The following is a 21,317-nucleotide window of genomic DNA, read 5'->3' as shown; positions in this document are numbered from 1 at the left end:
TATTTTGCATATTCCCCCTCACACTTTAATTTCACCCAGGCCCAGGAGCAGTAATCGTTTGCATGCAGGATGACAGCTAAGATATGAAAGGGGATCAGACTGCAGACCTGGGAGCAGCAAGGTCTTGGGAGAGCTCGGAAGGTCATTTTTATGAATTGAGACGGTTAATATTTCTCTCTCATCCCAACAATCTATTATGGCTATGGGAAAGGTTTTCAATTTATCTCATTTTTAAAGCCTTCTCCATTCTCTTCTTTATAGCTAGTCCTGGACATTTCAGAATGCTGTATTTTTTCTTTTTAATCTTTAGTCTGCCCAGTTCACTTACAATGATACTCGTGGTACATATCCTATTCATCCACATAAAATTTACAAGCATTGTCTTAACTCTCTATGTACTCAGAACACCACCCTTGATTATACACAAACAAACAAAAGAGTTAAAATTGATAAAGAAAATATCCCAGCATTCTCTTGTTCACTATGCTTCAGATTCATCACTAATGGGATATCGCTTTCTTTGAAACTCATATTTGGCCTATAATACTTGGGTTTACTGCCTAGCCATTTCCAATACATTAAATGACAAGATAGAGCCCACAGCTAAGACCCAAAACTGCAGCCATAACTGGCAATATCTCAGGAAAAGCCTCACATGACAGTTAAAAGTTCAAACCATCCAATCATGTGATTTCACATTCAGTGACACACACTGTCTGAAACAGAGGGCTGCCCAATGACCGTAAAGACAAGAGATGCAATCTGTGTTTACTGCTTAAACTGATGGGGCCTCCATGCTTGACCCATAGAGGCCGCACAATGAAAGATGCTGTGGCTTTATTTAAACTGTTTGCAGTATCCTCAGATGGATGGTTTTATACACAGGATCACTTTTCAAAATTAAGAAGCTTCATGTTGAAAGAGATGTTTCCTCACTTGTGTTAAAGGTAACCCATATCATAATGCACAGACCCTTCCTTACACAATGCCATTACAAATGTCAGTATGAATGGGAACAAAATGAATACTTCTCGATTCTAATGGCTATTTATAAATTAACACCTCATCACAGATGTGTGTGTTGAACATCCTGCTATAGAAAAATTTCAAATGTACCCAATACAGAAGAGCGTAGACAGCAATACATTTCCTTCTGTTTAGACATACTGGGGAAAGAAGAATTGTTCCTAACTCAAGAAAGCAGTGGGAAAAAAATGGTGTGTGGAACTGAATATATATTTCAGTTTTAACAACCAAACAGAAAAACCAAATACCTCTTTTGATAAAGATCTATTGTACATGTGACAAAACCTCACTATGTAAATGGCACCAGCAACATGCCCTGTGGTATGAAGGCAAGCCAGAGAGCTGCCAGAAACATTTCTTCTGACAACACAAACTTGTTTTTCAATCTTAGGTACCAGACCTGATGGGGAGGGGAGGGGGCGGGGTGCCAGAATCAAATGTGTGTCTCAACAGTGACCTCTAGTGGTGTAGCCCTAAAATGACTGCCTCCCAAAAAAATAAGGCTAAAGTCTCTGAAACCTTGGGACCAAATTGAGTAGCCAGCTGAAGAAGACTCAGAGCTAGCACTCACAAATATTGGTGTTTTGAAGCTCATGCCAAAGGTACCCAGGGACAGAGAACTGTGATAAACACCCGTCTCTCTCCTTACTGCATCTATCCCAGTAGGCAGGTCCTTGGCTAAGCCTCGCAAACTGCTGGGGATTAGTACTTCTCAACTGGTATTACTACATCAGTGCCTACTTTACTTCATATGCAACAGGCTTTGAGTACTTTTGTGGGACACAGAATGAGAAGATGGTATATATATATATACATATATATATATGCATACAGAGAGAGAGACAGAGACAGAGAGACAGAGACAGAGACAGAGAAAGGACAGAGAGACAGAGACAGAGACAGAGAAAGAGAAGGAGAAAGAGGGGGGAGAATGCTAATTTTTGACTAAAAAAAAGAACAGCCCAAGCCCCAGCTGTCTGTTCATCTCACCCAGAGAAATAACATAGGAAGCTGAAACGAAGTTGAAGCAGGCAGGAGCCCAGGAGGCAGCTGAAGGAACAAGAGTTCCTGGAGTGGTTTCCATCCCAGCTCCCCCTAGGTACAAGTGCTTTAGAGTATCATAGCATCACTACAACACAGCATACTTCTACGACAAAGCAAATCCAGACACAGATGAAACAGATGTCAAATTCAAGGACATAATGCCCTTTTCTTTAGGGCACTAAGACCCAGTGTGTGGGGAGTAGGAACCAGGTGAGAAAGTCAGAAGATGGTGGCAGACTGTACAACAGCTAATCCCTGAAAAACCTATTGATCCCAAGGGTTCCCCACTTAATCCCAGCACACAGTTAACTCTCTGGCTTTCCCTATCAACTATGTGCTTCCTTTGAGCAATCTTGAGTTTACCCAGGTAAACTAGATACAGAAATGAGTCTTGTTAAGAAACAAAAAAAGAGAAAGAAAGAAAGAAAGAAAGAAAGAAAGAAAGAAAGAAAGAAAGGAAAAGAAAAGAAAAGAAAAGAAAGGTTAACGTTAGGTTGGAGCAGCCCAGTACTATCCTAACAAGAATGAAGACCTGGCTTAATCCCAGAACTATAGAAAGAAAGAAATAAGTGCAACTTTTTAAAGTTTCATTATTCTGAAACTCTGGCCATTTGGGCCACAAAGAATCCCTTATGTCCCTCTACCTGTCATAGCAGAAACACAGAAGCAAAGAGCAACTTGTTCCTCTTCATCACCTCCTTAAATACGCACAGGCTGGAGCATGTCTGAGAAAGTTACTGCCGACAGTAATGCCCGTGGTGACTTTACCAGACTCCGTCAACACTTACGCTTACATGCTTTACTTGTGATGAAAGTAGATCATCAACAATTGTATCTGGAACTTTAGATTTCTAATTTCTTTTGTTTCACAGTTACAGAAGACGTGAGGAATCCCTGCTTTTAGACCCGGGGATGCAGCTCATGGTGGCAGAATGCTTGCCTCGTATGTACAGACCTCTGGGCTTCATCCTCAGCAATAAATAAATACATAGATAAATAAATAAATAAGTCTTTAGAAGGATGTCAAATTCAGATCTACATAAAGAAAGACCTAAGGTAAAATAAAATTCTAGGGCTGAGGAGATGGATTGGTGGGTAAAGCACTGGTTGCATCAGTCAGCATCCACATGAAGACCAGTATGGAGGTTTATGTATCTGTAATCCCAGCGTGTCGGAGAGGTACAAACATATGGATCACAGCCAGCCAGCCTAGGCAAACGGGTTCAGTGAGAAACCCTGGTGCACAAAGTAAACCAAAGAACAAGTGAGGAAGACACCTGGCTTGAACCTCTGGTGTTTATGCATTCATGTACTCACAAACATGAACAAAGAAACACAGTGTATGAACATACACACACACACACACATTTTACATACAAGCATATTGGACCTTGGGATGATAAATGCTGCCTTAAGGCACTCATAATCATACTTGTAGTATATTACCCCACATGGATCTGTCGAGGTCAAAACCTCCAATAGCAAAAGGGCTGTCAACCCAGTGCTCCAGTGAGCAGATGTTAACTCAGAAGCAAACGGTGTGGCCCCAAACAAGGTCCCAGATTGAGTAAGTTAGTCATTCCTTCCATAATCAAGCAGGCGGAAATGTCAGAGAGCGGTGTAATTGGCATTGTGCTCGAAAAACACAAATACTTCAGCAAGATAAAAGTAAACCGTGCTGAGGGGTTTATCTTTTGAGTCCTGGTGGTTTTAATGTAGCCTTGTCAGCCAGTCCCCTATTAAACAACTGAAAGTGAAAGACACTCATTAGAATAAAAAGTGACAGGGGTGGGCTCAGCCGTGAACACTTAATGCATATTTATGCCGCCGTCAAATGGACATATTTACTATAAACACTTAAAAAACCACAGCTAAATCATTCGTTTAAATGCCAGAAAAATAGTAAAAGATGCTAATTTGACCTTAGTGGAACAGATCGGGTGTCACTTGACACTACAGGACGGCTTGAAAGAGAGCCTACCAAGACGATTAATTAACGTTTACTGGATTAGGTCAAGAGTTATCTCAAATGCAAGGAGACGGAGCAAATGGGGAGAGAAGGCAAAGTTTGGGTTCTTCCACGGTCAAGCTGTTTAACAGGCAGCATAACCACATTTACCCCTCTCTGACGTATCTGAGATCTTATGGCTTGGAGGAAGAGACCCTCATCAATTCCTAAGGCTTTGATCTCTGCAGATACATTAAAAGAGTCAAACAACAGCTATAGCGGTGCTTTTTAAAAGACTAGACCAATAAATGATTTCTAAGAATGCAACACAGCCGATGGTCTTACATAAACAGAAGTGAACACAGAAGACCTACCAATCACCAATCGTCCAATGTTTTCATAAGCTGCAAACGTGGGAGTGTCGGGAATTCCTGCTGAAAGCCTTAAGAAATTCTGAGATCTCGTGGTAGTGCACCTTTCAAAACAAATTGCCATGCTCCTCTGACCTGGAATTGTGTTTGCCAAGGGCAGTAAGAACATGCGCTATCACAACATGACCTGTGCATTACCTGTCACAAAGAGTACGTGTGACCCGTAGGTCTCATTTTCAGCCTCTGTGGTCACCGTCACTTAAGCACAACAATGATGCCTGCCTTTCCTCACCAATGTGCGCTTTGCCTAAAAATGAGCTAATCAGCCTGTCTGTAGCACACAAGGGGCCCTCCTTCACTGCCATTCTTAATTCTCAATAATCAACTGCTCCGTGACATGGCCTCCAGCTCTGTATAACGCACACGCGCACATAAATCCACAACACAAATCCCTCAATGTGACATTCTGCTCAACTTCACTGAACTCAGAAAGCCCCCTAACAAATGCTTGCCACATGATTAGGAAATCATTCAAGTCTGCAGGAAATGTGGCAAGTGGGAAGAGGTGACAGTCAATTAGAGATGAGAAAGGAGCCTGGGTCCCTGTCATTAAAATCTGTAAAGCCTTAATGCCAAGAAGAAAATGGCCCATCATTCATTCGAGATATCCCTTTTAAACAGATCCCAATTCTACTGCCTTGGGAACACTCCAAAACGGCACTGATGGCCAAGAGAGTCCTACAGAAGGGACCCAGGAACCAGTCTCCAAAAATGAGAAAAATATATTCAATGTATACAATCTTGTGAGTTTTTCTCCATCTATAAAGCAGGGACAAAAAAAAAGCACATTCAACAATGAAATCTTCCTCATTGGAGGAAGAAACATGGGTGAGAATAAAGACTTTTATTATAATATAGTTTTGTTTTGTTGTTGAGACTTGGGGCTGGAAGAGACCCAATATTGTGCCCTTGACTGGACTTGAACACCTGGGCTGAAGATATCCTCTTGCCTTAGCCTGCTGAGTAGCTGGGACTCCAGTTATATACTGCCACACTTGGCTCAATAGTTCCCTCATGAAATGGTAACCGCTGGCCAGACATTTCCTGTCATCATAGTACTTGATACCCCTATCAAAAAAGCAGAACTACCAGCAGACACAGGACAGGAAAGAATTCTCTAACTAAGGAGGGCGGGGGGGTGGGGGGGAACATACATATCTTAGTAGTCACCTAAATAAACTTTAATATTTTTTTTCTCAAGTGATTATTTATCATAACTTTCTCTGATGGAAATAACAGAATCAGAAGGAGTGTAACAAAAGAGAACTTTGACTTACTCGTTAGCTTGTTGTGGCTGAGCACCAGCTGTGTGATATGGGCTAAGGAGACTGGAAAAGAAGGAAACAAACAGTTAGGAACGTTTACAGTCACACTTCCTTCTCTTCCAGGTAGGCTGCAACATTATTCTCAAAAGTTGAGGTGGTGCCACTCAAAATCCAAGCAAGGACTCATGTAAACTGGTTGTTGAGCGTTAAGCCAGATGAAGAAGGCATGCCTTCGATCTTGCAATTAGCACAGCAAGTTGAAGCTAATGAGATCCATGTCACAGGATCAAACGTTACAAGGACCACTTAGCTTCACATGACTACCCGGGTCAGCTGGCCTTACCTGAACCATCCATCTCAATACCGTGTGTCTCAGAAGAACCGTCCAAGACTGCAGAGAAACTCAAAGGCTTGCCTAAGCTGATCAAAACCAAAACCTTCATATCAAACTGGCATCAGTAGACCAGCAGTGCGCAGCCCCACCCCCAACATCCATCCTGGAATTCCTGAATGCATTGTTGCAGGATCGGAGGCAAACCCTGTCCGGATCTCCTCTAAATGTAATTTAGTTGACGTGTCAAAGTACTGACTTGGAATGCCTACCGCTTGCCAGTTTTCAGCCTTCTGATGGAGAGTCTATCTGTTTACCCCAAGATTATAATAGTTACCTACGTACAAAGGAATAAAGTGAGCTGAGCATAGTAGTTGCAAACAGTGAGGGAAAGGGGGAAAATTAACTTGCCATGTTCCACTTCAGGACCTAAAACTCTGCAGGGCACACAGGAGTCTAAACTTATATTTATATAAGAAACCAATTTAAATCTTCTTCCAATGCTCTGTCTCTAAACCCATTCTTTTAATGCCATCGAAATTTTTGTTTAAAGGGATAAAAGAACAGATCCCAGCAGGCTGAAAAGACAGAGAGTACACACTGTCCCTAAGCATAACCTCTGTTCTGATGTCTAATGGCCTGTTTTCATTTCAGCACAATTATGGAAAAGTTCAAAATACAAAGACAAACCATCCTAGTCTGTTCACTGAGACCAAGTTGACACCCTATAAACTTTAAGGAATATGATGTTAATAGGGTGAGGTGAAAAACAAAACAAAAAAGTTAATCTTACATATCATGGTCAAATATAATCTGAGCCCCCATCCAATAGACACCTCATTTCTTTACAAGAAAGGGTCCAACTCCAAATCCACATACATGACCCTGCCAACCCTTTAATCTTGGAGTATCTCTTGTCCTTGAATTTCATGGTCTTGGTACCTGAAAAATTGCAGGCCAAATCATTTTGGATTGTGTTCTCACTATGGTTCAGGTGAGTACGTCTCAAGCCCACACCTGCCTCCCACTCCAAAAGGCCCATTGTTTCCATGGCAGCAGTATCAGGGTCTGCTCTGGACCTTCATGATGTCAAGGGAGTGAGTACAACAAGGGAGCTGTGGAGCTGGCCTCCCCATCACCTCCCCATGTCCCTCTTTGGTTCCTGGCATTGGGAATGGGCATTACTCTAACACATGCTTCCGTCCTAATGTAGAACCTGCACAAAGAGAGCCAGACTGATGCATCTGCACAATCTTGGACTTGAGTCTCCAGAACTGTGAGCCAAAAGAAACTTGCCTTGATTTTGTAAGTATTGCTCATCAGGTAACAAGGCAAAGCCACTGTAGATACAATCACTTTGCTTGGACCTTCCCGTTCACTGACCCTCATTAGTTTGGCTATACTTCTGTGACAAGAGCATGGAACCAGCATGTTCACACTGCATCCTACCCCATAGCCTGGGTGACAATGTATTGACACGAAGGGTCGAATGGGAACACACAGTTCCACTGTCTGCGCAGTCCTTCGTAATGAGTAAGCATGGGAGGGGGGGAGAGGAGTTCTGAGCTCCTGTCTCAGCAGGAAGAGGATCTTGAAAAGACGGGTATGGGAATGGCGCTGATGCAATAATGTCTCCGGGTCAGTAGTAGATGCAAGCTGCTAGTTCGGGTACTCTCTGTGTTCCCTGACAATTCTCAGTACTCTTTATTCAACTTCAGCTTAAGCTTAAACCTAATAGCTTAACTCTTCAGCTAAATTCCTTCTCCCCTCTCATGCTGCTGCTTTTTCCCCTCTCTGAGAGCCTGAACCCAGTCTTTTATTTACTAAAGCTACATCATCAAGGCTTTGATCATCGGTAATAATTATCAAACATTCTTAAAGTTACGTAAACTCTATTCCCGGATCAGGAGTTCCAGCCCCTGTATCCTTAGAGCAGAACTAGGCACAAGGCAAAAGCACATTTCCTTATAGGTTTACACAGCCCATTCTTCACGGGGAGCTGGCCATAGCTCTTCCATTTTTCTGGTACAGCAGAGAGCAGGCTCTAGTAACTATTCTCGTATAAAAACAGAAAGATAACAGACTACTAAAATTAAGATGATTCCTTACAAAGTTTTGAATTTATGTAAGTAAAACAGTAAAACAGTTAGCTCTCTCTAATATCTTTCCAGGCACTGTTAACTCTAATTCTTCTATCAGCTAGAAAAACAGTACTAACTTTTTATACGCTTCTACATCATCTTTTAATCCTCTGATCTTCGCTTCCTTATCCTAGCAATTCCATGGCGTCATGTGCTCTCCTTCTGATATTATTTATTTCCAAGTCATATATAAATTCCTCTATTTTCTACCCACACTCTTTCTTCCTGAGACCACTTTAACTCTCTATCCTTGATGCCTCTAAATTCATCTTGTCTAATCAATGCAGCAGTCATTGGACTGGAGGGTACATGCACTTTCTCATGATTCCAAAATCAAGGCCAAGTCTGGCAATGAACCATTTCCAAAAAGGACCATGTAGGCTCTTATGGTCCTTATGGTTATATTGTCTACATCCTTTCCCATGACCCTGAAAGCCAAGTAGAGGCCTGTTCCTCGTCTCCACAGCCTCATGACCATCTCCATTCCTCATTCCTGAACACTGCATCTGTTTCATTTACTATGGCGTGATTAGCTCTGAGTAATGGGAGAAGTATATTCCCCAGAAGGAAAGGTTGAAAGTCGAGTCATGAAGACAGCAGATCAACTCTGGGGCAACAGCAACCACCAGCACACAGGGTCATGGCATCAATGGCCTGGTGATGCTCCAGGAGCAGGAACTTGTGACATCTCCTATTACCCAGCCATGCCTGTCCCAGCAGGGGAGGAAGGGTATGTGAAAGTATACCTAAGCTCTGTTCTTCGCCCAAGCTTAACCTTTGTTGTTTCTTCAGTTCCCAGCTGAGGTAATTTCCCTCTCACAAGACAGTCTGCTAGTGACTGCAGGCAACGTTTGTTCTAACAACCACGACCACGAGAAAAACCCAAAACTTTCTATGTGATTTACATTAAGCATTTATTAGAGAGCAATGGTCTAACTCGCTGAATATGTCTCCTAGAACCTAAGGGCTCAGATCTATGGCTCCAGAGTTAAGGTTGCCCATGACCAGTCAAACATGAAAGGTATTGGACTTGCTTACCCAGGTGCTCCTAGAACTAAACCTTCTTTCTCACATACTTTTGATGGTTTACAACATGGAAACATATGTCCTATACAACTAACAAGTCTCCCTGGCTAGCTGTCCTGGGTCAGCATAGAGTGAAGATAAAGTCCTTGTCTATGCTTGCTTTCTCCTGAGTTATACAGCTTATGCCTATATAGATGTGCACATCTCTGTGACAATAAACTTCTCAACTCCCTTCTCTCAGCCTGGTTCCCTTCTCATTGGACTCAGATGCTGACCTATGTATGACCAGATGCCCTCTTGCTGTGTGGGTTAAGGCACCCCACACTGTAAGACTGCCATCCTACCCTACCCCCTTCCCACATTCCACCCTTGGTCACCCCTGAATGTTTCTGTTCAGTCCCACGTAATGGCTCTAGGAGGAATTTTGGGGGAGGAAAGAGATCAAGGAAACCCAGAGCTCTCCTGTAGTGCTTCAAAGGAATCATCATGGCGGCCCCATGTGACTGGCCCTTGAGATCTCAGATGCTGTGGAAACCCTCACCCATTTTTCCTGGTAAGAGTTCAGATTTTCTTGTCTTCTAGATAGAGTAGTCCTCTGTTTCAGAGGTGGAGAAGTCGGACATGACAAAAATCTCCAAAAACTCCCTTGTACCAAATAGGTCTCACAGACCAATCCGTTAAGATTATGTTCCACTTTGTGTGAGAGAAAATAACAAACAGCAGGGATTATCCTGGGCGAGAGCCTCTCTAGCAGACACAGAAGCAGTCCAGGGGTCCCTTGGGTGCCCAAGCTTAGTCCCCACCTCCTATAGGCTAAATGTCGGTCTTTGTACATGCATGGATTGAAGCAGTAATCCTCAAAAGTATTTGGAGGTGGAGCCTTCAGCAATTAGGAAATGAAGACGAAGCTTCCATGAGTGGGAGGGGTATCCTTAGACAAAGAGACATAGGACAGATGGCTTCTCCACATCCTGCTGCCATCTCCAGCCAGTGAGGACAAGATTGTGGCCACCTATAAACCAAGAGAGGAGATCTCACTAGGTCCCAAATCTGTTGGCACCTGGTGCTTCGACACATCAGCTTTTGGGACTGTGAAGAATTTAACCCACACAGTCTATGGCTTAATATTTATCTTAAAAATCCAAACTACTAACAGATACATCAAGATGCCATTTGACTAGCTGAGGTCCACCGTCACTCCCCTAGGAAGAAGGAAGAGGAAAGCAAGTCTTCCTTTAAGACTCTTCTGAGAACTCGTACCTGGTCTACCCTACTCAGGGGCATTCAGTACACAGTACTGCCTACTGTAGGGTGGGCTGGAAAATACATAAATACAGGCAACCACTAATTAGCAGGGGGAAAAAAGCAGAGAGTTTTTACTACCAAGAAAGAGCAAACTAAATCTAGCAGATAAATAGCAGCCTCTCGCAGTGACATCTGAATGTCACAGGAATCAATTCTGATTACAAAAGAAAATTGATAATTTTTCCTCTCTCCTTCTGCCTTAATCTTTCCTACGATGTCAACAAGTAACTAATTAGAAAGGGGGAAAAATCTGTTCTTCTTAATGATGGGAAAAGTTGACAGTGACAGATTTAATTGGGAGAAGCCAACTCCTTTCAGTCATTTCACCCTGTCCTTCCAACTACCACTTAGCAGGAAGGAAAATGCCAGAGCTGGGAAGTGGAGCTGTTTCTGTAAGTGTAAGTTGCTGTTCCCCCTGAATGCACCACTAGAATGTTTTTTTTTCTTTCTTTCTCACTATTGTTACAGGGCTCCAAGCCAACGCAGGTGAGACAGAGAGAAATTAGAGCAGGAAAGAAAAACTGTATAAAAGAGCTTTGAGGAAAATGTTTAGGGCAACAAAGGGCTGAAGGCTAAGTCTGCAGGGAAGGCAGTTAAGTTGGACAGGATGAAGAGAAACCTGCCAAGCTTGTGACAGGATCAGACCCAGTGACAGGGATGTATTTATACAACCAGCCACTCCCTACTACTTGGGAAAGGAGGGTTCATTGTGACTTTCCTATGACAACTGTGCGGCTAAAAGAGAAGAAAAGATTTACAATAGAAAGGGTTATTTCGGACTACAAAAGCTGCCATCAAACATGCCAAAGAAATGGAAACAGGCTGCATGCCCTGACCTGCTCCCAGTGCCTCGTTGACCATAATCACACCCGGGAAGGTTCTCTACTGTGTTAGTAACACCTCTAAGGGTGTGCTCTGCTATTCATAAGTTCCACCATAACACTGGGAGCAAATTGCTATCAAACCTCCAAAAGCGATATTCAGGTATGATTGCCCCATTATTTGCAGAGTCCGTATCAAAATTCAACTAAATTAATGGAAATGTGCCACAAGTTATGTGTTTCGGCTCCACTATTCTTTCAGCCTCTTTAAGCAGTGTTAAGGGGTGGTTATTCCAGTGAGCTTGGGAAGACCGGAGGACGTGTACAGCGTTTGACATGCACACTGCCATATTTGACCTGCGCACTGCTAAGTCAAGGACCCCAGAACCTCAGCCTTGTGGGGAGTGGTGAAGCCTTCCTTGTGAGGGACGCCGAGGATAGGTGGCAAAGCCTTCCTCTGGTCCCAGTGTGCATGGGAATAGTGTGTGCAGAAAATACCCCCTGAATGTTTACAGCCTAAAGGCTGTTCCTACTGAGATCAGCTAAGCCTGCTTCCTTGTTCAGGTGGATATTACAAGCACGCTGCCACCTCTCCTTCAGAGAGCTCCACCCACCCGATCCCAGATTTTCTGTGTGTGTTATTTCTTCATTCCCTCATCACTCCCAGTCAGGTTTCCAAACCCCCATCTCTAAAAGGATGTGGGAGAATACGATAGCTCTTGCCAATTAATAATCAAGAGTGGAGACAGAAATAAGTTTCAGGCCAGCCTGGGCTACACAGTGAGTTCCATAGAATACATAGTGCTGAACCTATATCGAAAAGGAACCAAAAGAACGCTAGATGGATGAAGGTGAGCCATGGAATCAGACCAAAACAAACAGTGGGAAGCAAAAATGACGGTGGGGAGGGAGGGACAGGAAAAGGCTGCTGGCACTGTAACTGTTTATTTTATAACCAAGAAGGGAATGAGCTAAAAAATGCCAAGGAGTTGGTTGGATCAATAATTTCATGGGGAAGACAAGGCAGGGCTGGCTCATTTAGACAGGTCCTCATTGGCTATTTACTGACCACACTAAGAACACCAGCCAATAATCTCTACTTCAGAGATTCACTTACAGTTTCTTAGAACTGGCACCGATTGCCCATCCTGCTTAGCCTGAGATGGTCTCAGATGCCATCTGCTGCCCTAGAATGGTCGCCCAATGCAGGAACAGAAAGCACCTGTAACTTCAGATGCTGGTTTAAGAGGGTCAGAGAGAAAGAAGGGGGATCTGAAAAGAAAAGATAATCAAAGGGCGTTCCTCATTGTAGGGTGATACATCAAGGGATCACACATAAAGGTGGTGGTGCACACCTTTTATTCTCAGCAGAGGCAAATATGAGGCCAGCCTGGTCTACAGAGTGAGTACCAGGACAACAAGGGCTACACAGAGAAACCCTGTCAGAGTCAGAGGTCTAAGAATTTTAACTCACCTATTTCTCAAAGCCACCCTGTAGATAACAGTCACATTACCTACACCTCTCCTAGATTCTGACAAGGAAAATGAGGCCAGGAAGAGTCAAGTGACTTTTATTCATGGCTGCAGAGAGACACCTTCTAAAACTATCCAAATGAGAAACTGGTGGGTTCCTAACACAATCTGCTGCCCTGAAAAATGCTACCTACAAACAAATACACCACTGACAGCACCCACAGTTCACAAAACTGTCATACAAAGGATAAAAGAGAGTTTAGTTCTACCAGTATGGCTTCTTGCTGAAGTGAAGCCATGAGGACCCTCAGATAGCACAGAGCCTTCTCAGTCCCCGAGGAACCTCCCAGATGCACATAGTGCTGTGGTCATAGGGACAGACACTCTCTGTCTTACCAGGTCTGATCTTGACAGCGCTACTCATTTGGTTACCCTCCTAGCAGGACAGCTCTCTGTCTCTGCCTCATCTTTCTTCTAGATAGCTCACCCGAACCCAGCTCATATTCCTCAGTGAAGGAATCTGTCCATTCAGATGGACAAAGAATCAGGAGATGCTATTTGGCTTTCTAACATCACAAGAACCTCAGAGGAGGGCCTGTTGAAGCCGAGTGATTCACAGCAGATGGACAGGAAGCAGAGTGCGGAACCAAGAAGTAGGAGCTGGGTAAAACCATCAATGGCAGAAACCCAGTGATGGATTTCCTCCATATTGGGACTCAGTTTAACAAATATAAAATCTATGTTGGGCTGTGGTGGCACATGCCTTTGATCCCAGGGCTCTGGAAGCAGAGGCAAGAGGAACTCTGTGAGTCCGAGGTCAGCCTAGTCTACAAAGCAAGGTCCAGGACAGCCAGGGCTACACAGAGAAACCCTGCTTCAAAAAACGTAAAAACAAAACAACAACAACAGCAACCAATTCAAAATCGATAGATTTTGTCACCAAGCCTAAACACCTAGGCCCAATCTTACATGTTCAGGTATACATAGAGATAGGACATTTCCTCTGGTAAAGGTGTTCAACCACTAAACCTGAGGACCTCAGCGCTGTGCCCAGAAACCACAGGGTGAGAAAGAAAAGCAGGTTCTGCAGATTGTCCTGTGATTTCCACTGGCACAGGGTACAGTGCAGACTACGCACCACACACTTTTTTGCACGCACACACACATACACACAAAAGCACACACATAGCACATGCCACAAATGTATGACTGTAACAAAACAAAGAAAATTCAAAATCTACAAAGTTCAGTTTACAAAAACATAACAAAAAAAAAAGCCTAAGTAAATAAACTCCACAAACTCCAAACTACAGGCAGACAAGGATAATCTAAAGCCATGAAGATCAATGACGTCACTACGGCTCTAATGAAGGAAACACAGAAGACTGTCTAACAAACCCCATGAGAGCCATCCAAACTCAGCAGGACTTGAGAGAGGAGAAGGGGCAGCTGAAGTGAGGAAGAGGTGTCCATTCCAAAAGCAGAGGGTGGCCTGTTAGAACTGAGGGGTGGGACAAGTCTACCCCATAGCCTAAAAATGACCACCATGGGCTTTCCATCAAGACAGAGCCCCCAATCAAGACTGGGAAAGACAGAAATTCTAGAGACCCTGTAGAGGGAAAGCACAGACAGGGAAGGAGGGCTGAGATGGATTATCTATGCATGAGTTGTTATGTGTTTGGAAACAACAGAAGGTGCAAAGTTCTAATAGTAAAACAAACTTGAAATATGAAAAAAAAACCTGAAATGAAAGCAAAGCTCATAAATTTATTAAAGTAAAATACAGGACAGAATGCAAAGATAGTATTAATTGGGCGGGGGGGGGGTCCTGGACTGAATAAAACAGAGAACTTAAGCTGTCTTAGTTAGGGTTTACTGCTGTGAACAGATACCATGACCAAGGCAACTCTTATAAGGACAACATTTAATTGGGGCTGGCTAACAGGTTCAGAGGTTTGGTTCATCACCATCATGGTGGGACCATGGTAGCATCCAGGCAGGCATGGTGCAAGAGGAGATGAGAGTTCTATATCTTCTTCTGGAGAATACTATGTGAAATCTGACTTCCAGGGAACTAGGACAAGGATATTAATTGCCAAGCCCACAGTGGCATACCTACTCCAACAAGGCCACCCCTCTAAATAGTGCCACTCTCTGTCCCAAGCATACACAAACCATCACATAAGCTGAGTACACATGCCTGCATGCATTGCTCTCTGCTTTCTGACCCTGGACACCATGTGCTGCTCACTGTTTCAGGCTCAGGCCACCTACACAGTGAGCCAGAGTAAACTCTTCTCCCTTGATTTGTTTTTACCAGGGTATTTTATCTAGAACAACTGAAATGAGTAATCTGACCTTGGGCAACAGTAGCTAAGACCACATAGCCTCTAAAGAAGCAAAACTTACTTTTCAATGCAAAACCTGACCCTGGCACCACATCAGACCTGCACAGTTCTTGGTCTGGGGTGTGTGCTGAACTCTGCAGTCTTAGTAATTCCCCAGTGACACTGTTAACTATGCAGTCATGTTCAGAAGCCTCCTGCACACATCAGATGGATCCCTTAGTGTGATGCTTCCCAGAGAGGGATCTGAGACCTGAAGAGCTGCTTTGAAGGGGGCGATGTTCTAGAAAGTGCCTTGATCCGATTAGTGCCATTTTTAAAGCCTGCTATATGTGAAGAGTGCTCAGTGTGGGTCAGCCATATACTTCTCAAATATTTCCCCTATTTCGGTGATTCTTGCTTTGTATTTTCAAAAGCATATGGGTGCACATTCCACCCCCCAGCAATTTGCTCCTTGGTATTTAACCAACAGAAGTGCATGCATATGTTCACCAAAATGTATCTCCATATGCTCACAGCATCACTGTTTATAATAGCCCTACCTGGAAGATACCTGTCTTAGGTAGCTTTTTGTTACTGTACTGATGTAGTACTCACTAGAATAGGCTGATTTGGGTTCACATTCTAGAGGTTTCAGCTCCTGGCTACTTGATCCTTTCAGTGGTTTAAATAAAAATGGCCCGCAGGAGGTGTAGCCTTGTTGGAGGAAGTGTATCATGGGGTAGGGTTATTGGGGAGAGGGGCAGTTGGAAGTTTCAAAAGCCCATAGCAGGTCTTTCTGTCTGCTGCCTACTGATCAGGATGAAGTCTCAGTTACTGCCCAAGGCCGTCCATGCCTCCACCATTCCCCACTCCCTGTGACAATCATGGCCTAAGCATCTGAAATTGTAAGCAAACTCCCAATTAAATGCTTACTTTTAAAAGAGTTGCTGTGGGGACTAAAGAGAGAGCTCAATGGTGAAGAGCACAGGTTGCTCTACCAGAGGACCCAGGTTTGGTTCCCAGTGCCCACGTGGCAGCTCACAACTGTCTCCAACTCCAGTTTCACCCTCACACAGACACACATGCAAGTAAAACTCCAGTGCATACAAAACAAAAAATAATAAATAATTTAGAAAAGAAGTTGCCTTGGTCACGTGCTGTCTCTTTACAGCAACTGAGCACGAACCAAGATAGCTCTGTTGCTTTGAGGCTGAAGCAAACCTGCTGATTTTCTGGTTGTAAAATAAACAAAACACAAGCAGAAAGGGTGGGACACTAAATTCCCCTTAAAGGGTTTACCCCAGTGACATGCCTGCCAGGCTGCTGCCATGTTCCCATCTTGATGGAACTCTGAACCTCTAAACCTGTAAGCCAGCCCCAATTACACGTTGACCTTTATAAGAGTTGCCTTGGTCATGGTGTCTGTTCACAGCAGTAAAATCCTAACTAAGACAAAATGTGTGGGGGAAAAGAGTTCCAATCCCCTCAGCTCAAATGGTATGAAAATGGATGGTATCCATGAATGTATTCCTAAATGGAGAGAAAGCCACTAGCCCATCAGTACAGGATCCATGGCTTCCAGAACAGTAAGCAGCTCGGTTTCAAGTACTAAGTGTACTTGCTCAATTACCTTTTATCTCTGTCTCCTCCTCAGGGTTTATAGTAACTTGTCAGAAGAGTTTGAAACAGGGAACTAGAGGAAACCCAAAATATGCCTCCTGATACCTAGAGGCCTGAAGTCAATCCCTCCATCTACCGCCGACTGACTGTTACATAGGCTTGCTTAGCGTGTACCCCAGCCATTAACTGGATCATCATTATCATCACATGGGCCATGAGTTTAAAATGTAATCGCTAAGAGAGTTACACAGCTGTACGTGATAAATGTGAGCGTGTGTTAATACACTCTACAAAGCCTAGCAGATGATACCTGTCTGTAATATCAGCACCCAGAAGAAGCTGCAAGGAAAATCGTGAGGCGGAGGGCAGCCTGGCTACATAGTGAGTTCCAGGCCATCGTGGCTGTCCATCATGGCTGTCTGAGGGGGCTGGGGACAGACACACACACACACATTCACACACAAACACACACACACAGACACGCATCACGCATGCACACATACTTGATATCCATAAATGTACATACACATATATGTAAATATGTGACATGTTATCTTCTTAACAAAGTACAGTTTGTAGAAAACAAACACATAAGCTGTTAGGTAAATACATCTGACATGCCCTGAAGATTTAAACATGCAAAGCTAGAAGGAAAAACTGCTTTCAAGGCTGACCACATGGTACTTAGTAAGTAACTGGTATGCTCTTCCCTGGGTCAGAGACTATCTCTCCCATTCTCAGCATCCCCTTGTTGCCTGTGGTTTTTGTTTATGGATGAGGCCTCCTGGTCCTTCCCTTTCCGTGTTTCCAAGTTTCCTTGTTTAGCTCAGATTCAGGCAGTTGTACTGGTGAACCTCCATGTGTGTAGCTCCTGACTTTACTAGGAGACAGTCTCACAGGTATACCTCTGGCTCTTATACTCTTTCTACTCTTTCAAACCTCTTCCTCAATGATCCACAAAGGTTCAGGAGGTGTGTGTGTGTGTGTGTGTGTAACAATTAATGAAAACAGAGGCCATAAATTTGTAAAAGAGCAAGAAGGCATATGCAGGAGGGTTTGGGAGGAGGAAAGGGAAGGGAAAATAATAGAGTAATATTATAATCCCAATAAAAACAGAAAGATAATTTAAAAGTAGTAAAAATGTATTAACATAGAATGTATGTGAGATACCGGGTCCAATGACACACACTGCTCATTGGTCCCGTTCTTCCTTAGCATTAAAAGACTATTCTGCATCCGAAGAACACAGAGAGGCGTGTAGGAACAGAAGGATCTTCAAGAGCAGCGCTACTCAACCTTCCTAATACTGTGACCCTTGAATACAGGTCCTCATGTTGGAGTGACCACCAACCATAAAATTAATTTCACTGCTACTTCACAACTGCAATCATGCTACTGTTATGGATAATAATGTAAATACTCATGTTTTCCGGTGGTCTCAGGTAACCCCTGTGAAAGAGCCATTGGACCCCCAAATGGGGTTGGGACCCCCCAGGTTGAGAGCAACTGTTCTAGTGCTACAGGTCATTATGACTTACTATCATTCTGACTTATTTTGCCAGCACATAAGGCTAAACTTCTAAAGTGGCAGTAGGCACATATTTTACAAGCCCAATGCAGTGTTTGAAGGAATTATGAAACTGAGCCAAGCATGGCAAGGCAAGGCTTTAATTGTTTTAATTGAGGTCTCCGGGGAGGCTGAGGCAAAGCATAGTAAAGTTCAAGGTCTGTCTGGGTAAGATTAAGCCCAAGCTACTTGGGGAACTTATTGAGATCCTATCTTAAAAAGAAAAAAATTTTGAAACTGACTATGGCTATAGTCAATGGCAGAGCACCTGCTTGGCATGCAAGGAGTCCTCGGTCCCCTCCCCCACCCCACAAAAAGTATACTTTTTAAGAACATAAATCTGGGTGGGCAGGTGGGCGGAGAGACCTGAGTGCAATTGGGGAAAGGGAGAGAATATGATCAAAATATATTGTATAAAAACCTTTAAAAACAAAATGATCAAAAGAAAGTGGAAGCTGAACGCCTTGACAGACAGGCCAACCCCAGTCAGCCCTGGTAATCTGGTTCATTTTCCTTTCACAGTGTCCATCCAGGCCTGGCACATTTTGAATGTGCAAGGCTGGGGAAAACACAACACAGTACCAAAGGGAAAGGATGCCAGCCACACTGAGATGCAAAGGTTGACTTCACCACTATTGTGATGCTGTGAGCACAGATGCTCTCTCATCTACAGAAGTCGGGCAAAGATCACATGCACCCATTGGTGACAGGAACACAAGAGCACTCGGGGCTCTTTCAGTGAAAACCTCCGGCGCCAATGGTATAAATGGTCTCATGTCTCCCAAGTCCACATCTGAGCTGGGCCCTCCAGGTCCCTGGAATAAAGCTATTTGCAGAGATGACCTTTACAGAGTTAAATGAGTCAAAATGCGTTGCTTGGATCCTGGTCCAGGCTGACCACTGTCCTTAAGAAAAGGGGTGCTGGACACAGACATCAGGAATGTACACAGTCAGGGTATAGGCCATCTGAAGACAAGGAGAGAAGACAGACACCTGCAAGTGAGGCAGAGATGCCTCAGGAACTCTGCTACCGTTACATCTTGGACTCCTATGAGAAACTGAGCCTCTGTTTAAGGAAGCCAGTCTTTGGCATTTTGTGAGAATAGTGCTAGAAATTGAAAAAATAGGAGAATATCGTTAAAAAATTAGTCCTTGATTAATATTAAGAGATTATATTTATTTATATTTATATAATATATGACATATATATTATATATGTTATATTTATATAATATATGACACAAATATGTTTACATATATATTGTCATATAGTATTGTCTATAATATAATACATATTAATATGTGTAAACATAACTATGTATTAAATATATTAATATATTTATAAATGTATTATACATATTATAAAGTCATGTTTTTATGTTATATATAAGATATAATTAATGTCTTTAGAAAATATAGCATTTTTCCTTTTTGACTTTTTCAACATTTTAAATTTAAATTACCATTTGCCATGATTAAACATAACATCCTGATGAAACTGAAGATTCTACTGGATCCTGCCCTCAAGAGCTTGTTTTGAGACGGCTTGAAAGGCACCAACACGGAAAAAGTTTCAGACCAAAATGTCAAGCATGGGTGAAATTCTTCTCACCTGTGAGGTCATGTGCCATTAGGTGGTTGGCCTCTGTACAAAAAGGAGAGAAGAGATGCTTTCAAAGCAACTGGGAAGGCAGCAGTCTTGAAAGGAGACAATGCCTTCATAAGCAGCTCAACCCTGACCTCCGCTGGTCAAACTGGAACATAGACGGACCATTTCTCAGCTCACGCTTCAGCTTTGAAAAAAATCAAAAAACACCAACCTGTGCAAACTCCCTATTCAAGGACACAGGAGGCCTTCTGCACGAAGTCACCTCCAGTGTTCTCAGTGTCTTAGACGATCTCTCAAACACAGACAAGGCTTTCTCTCAGGCAAGTACAGAAATATATCAAAGGCGATTTTAAGCCATTATTCATACCAGCTCTAATGCAGACTCACAGTCTCATAACAGTACAAGAGCAAAGCAGTGAGTGGCGTCTTGTGGAAAGTCAGCTTTATTATCCAGTACCGCACCTTATGGTCGTAATGCAGTAAGCATTAATTTATCACTAGATAAAGATTCAATATTAAGGAAATTTCTAGGGCCCAGCATGAAAATGCACTCACTCAGTAGCTGCTACATGATACATGGTATTTTAACTAACTCTCAACACAAGTTTTTAAAGTGTGCTTGTTACTCTCCACAGAACCCAAGCCACAGACACATCACGGGTCAAGTCCTGTGGGTGGCCTCCTATCCCCTATCCATCCTGGTCCATCGAAGCTCTGAACCTGCCGGTGTGAGGACACAGCTGCTTGTGACCATGGCAGACTATCCACAGCCCTCAGACTTCTGGGGATTCTGAATAAGGTGGGAAACTGGGTAGTGACAGCCAGGGCGGGGAGAAACGGAGAGCAACCAGTGAGCCAAGAACTCCAGAATGCACCAAACCTCAGACTTCCACATCATAAACACTGCTGTGCATTTTATACAATCACAGAAGCTTGGGATGACAGATGGCTCAGTTGATAGTACATTTGCCGTCAATCCTGAGGCCCTGAGTTCAGTTCCCAGTACTTGCATGGTAGCAGGCAAGAACCTGACTCCAGCAAGTTGCCCTTTGTCCTCCACACAGATGCTGTTTTACCACATGTATACAGACACATATAAACATACACCCAGAGACATACACACAAGAAAAGAAATTTGTAAGTGTGGTGGCACTCAAAGGACGTTAGCTACGGTGTGTCTGTGGCTCAGGTTTTGTTGAAAAATCACAAACGAAATTTTAAAACTTGGCAAGTTTCTAAATGTTAGTTTGGCGCCATGGTGAGGCATGACGGAACATGGGGAGGCTAAAGCAGAGGGATCCCAGCTCAAGTCTAGCCTGGGCTCCACAGACAATCTGTTTATAAAACAAACAAGTCACTGCCAACTGGAGCCAAAGAATCAAA

At 43.3% G+C, this 21,317-nt stretch overlaps 1 protein-coding gene across 2 annotated transcripts in view; it reads right to left on the bottom strand.

Annotated features, from left to right (window-relative positions):
• The window catches only part of Rsu1 (Ras suppressor protein 1), a 175,703-nt gene that overhangs the window by 148,010 nt on the left and 6,376 nt on the right, over window positions 1–21,317 (bottom strand). For both annotated transcript variants that reach the window (XM_028764887.1, XM_028764886.1), the window contains exon 3: window positions 5,727–5,777. In XM_028764887.1, the coding sequence (XP_028620720.1) occupies window positions 5,727–5,777 (51 nt within the window). The remainder of the gene's footprint in view (window positions 1–5,726; window positions 5,778–21,317) is intronic.

The sequence above is a fragment of the Grammomys surdaster genome, unplaced genomic scaffold, assembly GCF_004785775.1.
Source record: "Grammomys surdaster isolate TR1022 unplaced genomic scaffold, NIH_TR_1.0 146, whole genome shotgun sequence".
NCBI lineage: Eukaryota > Metazoa > Chordata > Mammalia > Rodentia > Muridae > Grammomys > Grammomys surdaster.
The sequence above is the reverse complement of the archived record's forward strand: the minus strand, read 5'-3'. Positions and strand labels throughout refer to the sequence as shown.